The 10,100-nt window shown below is 32.2% G+C and overlaps 1 protein-coding gene across 1 annotated transcript; it reads left to right on the top strand.

Annotated features, from left to right (window-relative positions):
- The first annotated feature begins 3,334 nt into the window (after positions 1-3,334).
- Positions 3,335-6,666, top strand: LOC114274035 (pentatricopeptide repeat-containing protein At2g20710, mitochondrial). Its single transcript, XM_082883797.1, has 2 exons — positions 3,335-3,696; positions 5,318-6,666. The coding sequence occupies exons 1-2, from the start codon at positions 3,403-3,405 to the stop codon at positions 6,431-6,433; spliced, it is 1,410 nt and encodes a 469-aa protein (XP_082739923.1). The 5' UTR covers positions 3,335-3,402; the 3' UTR covers positions 6,434-6,666.
- The last annotated feature ends 3,434 nt before the right edge of the window (positions 6,667-10,100 follow it).

The raw sequence follows: 10,100 nt of genomic DNA, 5'->3' as shown, positions 1-10,100 counted from the left end.
TGGGTACCTGGCACCATTCAAAGGGTCTTGGTATCATCAAGTACAATTTCAGGAACATGGACAACCCGATAACCCGAGAGAAATGTTTAACGAAGCGCATGCGTCACTAAGGAGTGTAGTGGAAAGGACTTTTGGAGTGTGGAAATCTCGGTGGAAGTTCCTGCACAACATGCCGGACTATGATTTCGTGACGGTGCAAGTGCCATTGGTCGGTGCATCAATGGCCTTACACAATTTCATTCGTAGACACGAGATAGCTGCCTTGGGCAATGACAGACATTATTTTGTTTCATCAACGCCGGATGACATGCCCGACCTTCACGCCGGCGAACAAAATCTCGATGATGGGCTCATGGTTGGGGATACAAATGTGAATATGGCAAGAGTTCATGTTCGTATATACGACCATTTGTTTTACATACGCAGTTTGGGACTATTGTGAATATGCTCTTTTCGATGTTTTCTTTATGTTATGTAATGTGACCCACGTAGCAAGCCATTGGACTTATGTTCCTATTTGTAATGCATACTATTTCAAACTGCAGTAGCTTCAATGTTTGTAATGTACTTATAAATTTTAATTAACTAGATCGTCCTTTAGTTTTATTCAATTTTGCACCTATTGGATGCCTTTGACATTTGACTCCCAGTCAAATTTCATGACAAAGAATTGTATTCTTTTTTTGAAATGTAGTTCATAATTTTTATTGGTAATTTATTCAATTTCTGACAAATTCAATAATTTTTTAAGCTAATTTTTTTTTATTTGTAGAAAAACATAGAAATTCATATTTAATTTTTAACAGATTTTGACAAAATGTTTTCAATTTTTTGTAAACATGAACTAAAGAAAAGAGTTCGCGGTCAAGCCAAAAATATATTTCAATTTAATATTTATTATTTATGATAATGAGAGCATACACATTATAGTTGGAACAAAATTACTTGAAAAAAAAAATGAAAACAAAATAGTTACAGAAAAAAAAATATTTTTATTTGGGGAAAAAAATTTACTCCCAAAAAAAAATATTGAAAACAAAATAGTTGGAAAAGAAAAATAGTTCAAAACAGAAATTGAAAACAAATTATTGGAAAAAAAAATTCAAATAAATGTAATGGACACAAAATTTATTTGGAAAAAAGTAAATTCCGAATTTTTATTTGAAAAAGAAAATTAATTGACAAGTAAATAATTGGAGAAAAATATGTATTTTTCACATTAATATAATTCATTATAAACTGATGATTATTAATAAATTATAAATTTCAAAAGAATTATAAATTATATTAATGAGTCAGGTTTAATAAATGACTGAAGGTGTGTTCATATATGTAATTAATTGTGTATAAGTTTTACATATATTTTTTTTGTTAGCTGTACATGTTAAAAATTACAATTCAATTAAAATAAATAATAATCCTTTTTATTTTTTTGTTACCCAGGTCTGTTTATTATTTTTTTCAATTAAAAGTAACAATCTTTTTTTTTCAATTAAATAACAATGGGTAAAAATATCGTTTATTTTTTTTTCAATTAAAGTTAGAATTTCAATTAAAATTCAACTTGGACAAAACAAGGACTGACGTGCAATCCGTACGTCCACGTGAAGCCTTCTGCTGAGCTGAGATCAACGGCTGCTACATTGGTGATCTGGGGGCAGTTTGGTAATTTAATAACAAAACATCATATCAAACACTCTCTCCAATACAATCATTTCAAAATATTTTCATCCATCTTCCCAAACACACAAACTAAAATAGCCTACTAAAATAGTTAAATAGTCAAAAAGCCTAAAAAATAGTCACTTTCCAAACGAGGCCTATATATATTTTATATCAGATTTAATGAAAGGAAAAATTTAGGATAAGAAAAGAATTTTGAAAAAGATTTTGATAAAAATTTAATGTGAAAGTTGAAGGAATTAACAAAATTTAATTTAAGGGGTGGTTTGGCATCCCTATATAATCCATCTTTTTATCTTTTTTTCCATCACATCACTTCTCTACTTTTCTGTACATCTTTTCGTAAAAAGATAAAAAGTATACCTATTTAGATCCTCCCAAACAACCCTTAAATGGGAGGGGGAGTTAGAGTCCGGATCGTCGGCTGCGCTTGCTTGCGGTGCTTCCTGCGACAGTCCAAAACAACGTCGTTTTGGACATTTTTTTTTTAAATAATTTTTCATCTTCTTTTGCTTTTCAGCCTTTTTGCACTTCATCATGGCGACCTTCATGTTGGCGACCGACTCGTCTTTTCGGTTTTGCTTATAGTTCTATGGTGTTTTGGCTATGTGAGCTCTCTCTCTCTCTCTCTCTCTTCAGTTAGGGCTTTGATTTTGCGAAGAAAGTTACCTCCATTTCTGATGAGCAGGTTGTTGGAGTTGAAATTGGGGGTTTATAATGGGTTTGTGATTTGCAAATTGTAGGGTTTTGGGTTTGGTTTGGTTGGTGTGCGTTTGTGTTTTTCGAATCTGTGGAATGTATGTGAGCTTTTTGACTATGGTCACATGATGGTATGTGGAGCCCTGATTGAGGAGAGGGGGGAGTATTTTGAAGACAAAAAAGTTACATTGGAACAACAGTTAGGGCTCAAGATTATGACTGATATAGCAAGGGTTGAAGAGAGAGAGAGAGTCTGGTTTTGCTTAAATTTCTGTGGTGTTTTGGCTATTGGTGAAGTAAAAATGATGAAGTGAAAAAGAGGGCTCAAGATTATGAGTGATACAGCAAAGGGTTGAAGAGAGAGAGAGAGAGAGAGAGAGAGAGTCTGGTTTCCTTAATCCCGTTTGTTTGGGGTTATGGGAAGGGGATTAGGTTTGATAGTGAGGAGGGGATTGAGAATGAGGTGTTTGTTTTGAGAGATAGGGAATGGATTAGTAATCTCTTGGTATTAGTAAGGAGGAGGAAAGGGGATTGGTAAGGATGAGGTAAAGATGGTATTAGAAAAATAAAGAGGGGATTAAAAAAAATTATTTTTTTTATTTTTTATATATTGAGAATTTTTTTTAAATATAATGTTTATTTTTTTATATTTTTTATTATTTTATATAAAAATAATTTAATAATTTCTCACTATTAATTATTTCACTAACAATTTTCTCACTATCAATCCCCTCAATTCTATCTCCCAAAACAAACGGGGTAGTTTTTGTGGTGTTATGGCTATCTGTGAAGTAAAATGAAGAAGTGAAAAAAGAGGCTTAAAAAAAAAAAAAAAAGGGTCTAAAACGACGACGTTTTAGGATGCCGCTGGAAAGTGCCGCAGGCAAGCACGGCCGACGATCCGGACTTGGGGGGTTAAGCAGTGAAGAGTTGATGTGAGTTGATGTTTTTTTGTTTTGTTTTTTGTTTTTGGTTTTTTGTTTTTTTTTTTTTGCTCTCTCTCTTCTTCTCTGTACCCGGATGAGGATGATGATGATGAGGAGGCTGCTTCAATCGCGCACATGGTGTAAACATGGTGGCATTGCAAGGGTTTTATACTGTACCGAAACCCTAACTGCTTGCTCATCTTCTTCTTCTTCTTCAAGTTCAAGGGACACTCTGTATAGTAGGATTTCACCCCTTGGGGACCCTAGGGTTTCAATCGAACCAATTCTCCATCAATGGGTCAGAGAAGGAAGAGTCATCGAGCACCAACAACTTCAAATGATCATCAAACTACTCAGAAAATTCAGGCGTTTCAAGCACGCTCTGCAGGTACCCAACCCTCTCTCTCTCTCTCTAGAACACACACAGACATGCCCTTCTTCTTGGTTTTTTTATGCCCATATTGATTTCCAATTTTTTAAAGAGATTTTCTTTTAATTGCAATTTTCCCAATTTTATTTGCTATGTATATAAATACTACATCTATTAGAGCATCTCCAATCCTTCATCAGATATTTTATCAAATTTGAGTAAAAATTTGATCCGATGCACTTCAACCCTTTCATCAAATCTGGCCGGTCGTCCGTCTATAGTAAATTTTCGTCAAAATTCATCCCAAAACCGGTTGTCCGGGAGGCCGTCCGGCTTAACAGTCAACCACATATTTAATGACAGGATTTTAATGACGGGATAAACGCTTCCTTCATTTGATGAGAGGTACCGATTCTTTCATCTGTTACCAAACTGTTGAAATGGTTGGAGCACCATTTTCAGCAGTAAGGATTGGAGATGGTCTAAACAACCCAAATTAATGAAAACTAGCACTAATTTAACATTTAAAAAAAATCTAAATTTAAATCATCTGGAGACTTAGATCTTTGTTGTGTTGTGTTAGGCTCTAGGAAAGAAATTTTTATAGGAAAAGCCAAAATTTATGCTATGTTTTCCAAATTGAATTGATTCATGCTTTAATGTAATTCCAGATGGGATAGAGAAGTAGAACTTCTGGGGAGTGTGAGGTTATATATACAATAACCTATATTTTAGAAGAGAAAGACTGCCATTGCAACTACTTTGAAATAATTTTGATCGTGTCAGGTGTCAGCAACAGGTTATTTTCTTGGCAGATTTCAGTAAGAACAAAATAGATGGTTGAGTCATAAAATGATGAGAAATTTGAGAAAAAGTTTATGAAGTTGCACTGGTGTTCGATCATGGAAGCAACTCCAGCCAACAAAGTGGAAGATGGAGTCCACAATGGGGCCAAACATGGGATTGGTGACCTTCCTCTTGATTCCAAATGCTTCAAAACTACAGGAAATGGATTTTAAGAAGTTTATGTCCAATATATTGTTTTTGGGTTTTCCCAGTACTTAAAAATTTTGTTGCCTCAAACTAAATGGAGAGTTTGAAGTTAGAATGACAGGGTTACTAATGATTTACAGATTATACAAAAATTAAACCATTTATTGACTTGCTACCATTAATAAGCATAGCAGCCAAGTAAGGATAGCTGTTAACATAATGAATTAAACATAGTAGCCAAGTAAGGAGATTTTTATTTTTGTATTTTTATTTTCTTTTGTCTGTTTGTGGTAAAAAGTAAAGACAGTTGAAACTACAAAATTTGGGGAAAAGGTACTTTCCGGCGGCATGTCTGTTGGACTGCATGTATGCTTATAGCTAGGAACACTAATAACTTTAGATGCAATGGCACAGGTGTCAATGGTGAAACAACACTTCTAGAGTGGAACAAAATCAAATGAATGAAAGCACTTATGTTTTGATTAGCCACCATGTGGTCTGAACCTTGTATAGTCAATATAGCCAGCCTTACCTATATCTATAAATCTGTCATGTGAACTTTTCGTTCTCCATTGTTTACTACAATTGCTGAGCTACTTAAATCTGATTGCTCTTCTTTGATTCATTTGTCCTGTCCTCATGTCAGGTATCTGAATGGATGAGTGACAAAAGTTATTTTGACCTGTTCCCTGGAGATGTTGCAATTCGGTTGGATTTGATTTCAAAGGCTCATGGACTAGAACAAGCAGAGGATTATTTTAACCACATACCAAATGCCTTGAGAGTCTTCCCTGTTTATGGTGCTCTTTTAAATTGCTATGCCCATGCAAAATCCTTGGAGAAAGCTGAGGCCACAATGCAGAAGATGAGGGAGCTGGGTTCTAGAACACCACTTGTGTACAACGTTATGCTCAAACTCTATTCCCAGATGGGGAAGCACAAGAAAATAGATTCCCTGGTTCAAGAGATGGAGGAGAAGGGCATTGCTTGTGATAAATTCACATTCAGCATACTGTTAAACTCACATGCTGTCACTTCTGACATCAAGGGCATGGAGAAGATTTTAATGAAAATGGAAGCTGATCCTGTTATCTCTATGGACTGGAATGCTTATGTTATTGCAGCAAATGGGTACTTGAAAGCCGGTTTAGTGGAAAAGGGTTTTTCAACGTTGAAGAAATCAGAGCAACTTATCACTGTTAAGTCAAGAAAACATGCTTATGAATTCCTACTGACACTTTATGCTAGCATGGGGAACAAAGATGAGGTGTATCATATGTGGAATTTGTGCAAGAAAAGTGGGAAAATTTACAATACAAACTATATTTCTATGTTGAGCTCACTGGGGAAGTTGGATGACCTTGATGGAATGGAGAAGTTATTTGAGGAGTGGGAAATCAATAGGACATGTTTTGATTTTCGGGTCCCTAATTTGATGATCAGTGCTTACTGCAGAAAGGGTCTTCTGGAGAAGGCAGAATCGATTGTAAACAGGCTTATAGAGAGCGGGAAGGAGCCAAATACTGGCACATGGGAACGCTTGTCCGCTGGATATAATAAATTTAATCATATGGAAAAGGCTGTGGACACTTTGAAGAAAGCTATCCTGGCTAGTCATCCAATTCCGGGGTGGAAACCAGACCTTCCCACTTTTGCTGGATGTTTGGAATACTTGAAAGGGAAAGGAGACGAGGAAGTTGCGGAGTTTAAAAATTTACTAGAGGAACACGATCATTTCTCTACAGATACATATGATAGATGAGAAAATTATATAAAAAATGGAAACCCAGGATCCAAAGCACTTGATAAGAATGGATGGGATATGTATGAAGATGAAGTCTCCTATGTCTGCCCAGTAATTTTAGCTAACCATGCTGAATTGTGAGACTTGTAGGGACCATAAAGGCCATTTGATATCAATCATTGAGGGGGGTAAAGAAGCTCACTTGCTGTCAAATCCCAATTCTCATTAGTCAATTTGGTATTTATCTATCATTTTATACTATTATTAAGTGAAGGTTATTAGATTTGATATCCAAGCCTTCACGTCACGGCATGTGACAACTTTTTTTATCCTAAAATAAAAAGTTACAAATTGGGATGAAGAAGATTTGAACCCAAAATCTTGGGTTTTATTCAAAAAAAATTATTATCACTTGGACAACATATATATTATGGTATTAATTCTTTATTATCTGTTTTTATTTTAACTTATTTGAATTACACACTATGTGTGATCACCCACTGGTATTATTTAATGAAGGTGACATTTGGAAACATATAAAGCAGAACACCTCATTTTTTTGGTTCTTTTTTTTCTCCTGCTTATTCAGGATTCAAATGCATAATGCTATGATGTGACTCAACAAAATGATACATCAAAACTCTGGTAAAATGCTTCTTCTTTTAAATCTTCCGTAGAATCCTCCTGTTATGCTAATGATGCAAAATTGAATGATTAGTTTAGTTTTTTGACTGATGATACCGAGCAGTGAGCACCATTACTTGGAGACAAGTCTTATCCTTGAAGTAGGCCAACAGCCAATAACCAACCCATGTAGATTTCTTCTAGGAGGACTTCTGCCGTCTGAGGGTGATTCTATTTGCACCCAAATAATAATTCGGTACATTCAATAAAAATTTTGAATTTTTAATTCTTATTACACCTTAATATAAATTTATTAATAAGGACAATATCAATTAAACCCTAAAATAAGATTTTTTTTTTTTCTCATGGCACCCAAATCACTTATATGTATTTTTCATATTCAATGCTCTTTATTTTTTTTTCAAGTTTTAATTATTTTCTCTTCAGCTTTTTTCTCGCTTCAAAACTCCAATCCATTCCATCAAAACTCACAATTATCATCAATATTATTATTTCTTATTGTGTTGTTACTTACAAATAGAACAAAACAAGAACAAAATAATATGTGCTAAAAAAAAATAAAAAAAAATCTGGAAATTGTTAAGAACACAATAATTTTTTTATTCAATTAATCAAATAAAAAATAAATAAATAAATAAATAGTATCTTGTTCAATTAATCAAATCGAAAAATACGTAATGTCTCATTCAATTAATCAAACATCAACTAGTATTATTCTAGAAAGCTTTAGTTCTTGGGAATTGCTAGATGGTCATTCAGAGATGCCATGGAGGTTCAACAACAAAAATGTTTTTCAATCTTCATGGAATTATCATGGGGGTTTTTCAACCAAGTATTTCATGGGGTTATTACTAATATAATAGAAACACATAGAAGTAAATATGATGTCATATAGAACAACTCATACCAATCGTGCTTTGTTTGTGAGTAAAATGGATAATTATAATGGGAAATTTGTTTAAGGGTTTATGATTGGGTTTTTCAAAGTAATGTAATTTGAAAATTTTGATTTATTTATTATTTGAGTGTACTTTGAAGGGTAATTTGCGAAAAAACATAGGGTGTATTGAGAGGAAATTATAATCCTAGGGCCCTGTTTGTTTCACTGGATATAAAATGGAGAATATAATATGATATGAGATTTAGTCAGGATATATAATTAATAAGATATATGTACTCTCAATTCATGTTTGTTGACTTGATATATAAGACTGGATATATATTATCCATGTTTGTTTTACAAAATATATTGTGAGATATAAACAAATAATTTTCAAGATTGCCCTCATAATATATTTTAAATACCCATATTGCCCTTATGCTCATTAAAAGGGACATTGTTCAGTTTAGGAAAAAATAACACCACATGCAAAATTAATGCATATAAACAAATTAAAATTTCATATTATTTTTTATTTGAACAAATTAAAGATTCATATTAAATTCAATAATTTTCCCAAACCAAAAAATATATATATTATATTATATCAATGTCAACCTGATAATAATAATAATAATAAATTAATACCACAAAATCATTTTAAACAAGTATGTTGCAGGGCAACATAGGCCTCAATGAGGCCCCTCCTCCCATCAAATCTTTTATTATTTGCCATCTATGAAAAGAAATAGAGCAATAGTAAATTAAATAACTAAAGCAATCAAATAGATAACTAAATCAATGCTAACTACTATTCACAGCAGCTTCACGTCAACAATCAGATTTGATAGAAAATAATCTTATCCACAAGAAGCATTCAATAAGAAGGATTATTAAGCTACAACAAAAATCAAACTTTTGACATAATTTTCTAGACCAATCATATATTTTTAGGTTAAATTTTTTTTTAAAAAAAATTTAGAACTAATTTTTTTTGTCATGTACAAACAACCAGATTTCTCATTGTTTATGTTATATTTATAAATTAATATTTTTTGTTTATATATAGATGCATAATTATTTTTCAGATTAAGAACATATAAAAACAAGAAGCATTGAAGAAGAACGGTTATTCAACTATAACAAAAACTAATCTTTAAACTACTTTTCCCAATATATAAAAATCTGATTACATGAAAAAAAATCAAACTCTTCATAGATTTTTTTTTATTTATTTTATTTTATTTTTTATTTTTATGTGAAGAGTTTGATTCAATCAAATTCCTACATTTTTACATACAAAACAAACAAATTTTTATTGTCTTGTATAAATGAACACTATTAACCACAAGTCATAGATGTACAAGAATGAGAAGGAAAAAAAAAAATTTAAAGCAAATCAGTTAATATATGTAACCTCTCTCAATCCTCTGATTTCAAACAAAAAAACTCAAATAAAAACTAAAAAGGTATTATTATTATTATTACTTGAATCAAAGTCACCAAAAAAATAAAAAAAGCAACAACAACAACAACATAGACATGATCAATATACCCACAAACAATAAAATAGAGATAACATACCCACTATTTTGTCAAAGATTACAAAAAGGGTCAGATTGAACAAATAAAAAATCAGATTGAACAAACCCTTGTATAAATAAAATAAAAAAAGGGTTTAGAAAGTTCAGATTGAACAAAAATCAGAAAAGGGTCACAAATGCTTTAGATAAAAATCATACAAGGAAAACTCAAAACTAGAAAATCAAAAAAAAAAAGATAGCCAAGTAGAGGGAAACGATGATTATCACCGGAAAGAAACTTTGCCACCGAAAATCGACCAGAAAATCGAGTAGATCTACACTTGTAAAACCAGAGCTCTTTTCTCTACTGAATGTATTGAGCCGCATATGTTTTGTTAAACCCTAATGTGTGTATATATTAGATAGATAAGATGGTAAATTGAACTTTTTAAATCATATCTCAATCCAAGGGATATGATATAATGAGGGGAGAGTGGTATTGTATATCCACCGATTTTGAAAATATACAATCCTATAATATATTATATCCTCTTTATAAAAATAAAAAATAAAAATTACAAAATGGGATATGTGGATCCTACATTATATAATATCTAATTATACCCTTTATATTCTG

This window comes from Camellia sinensis, chromosome 8 (genome assembly GCF_055761805.1).
Source record: "Camellia sinensis isolate YWXY chromosome 8, ASM5576180v1, whole genome shotgun sequence".
Taxonomy (NCBI): domain Eukaryota; kingdom Viridiplantae; phylum Streptophyta; class Magnoliopsida; order Ericales; family Theaceae; genus Camellia; species Camellia sinensis.
The sequence above is the reverse complement of the archived record's forward strand: the minus strand, read 5'-3'. Positions and strand labels throughout refer to the sequence as shown.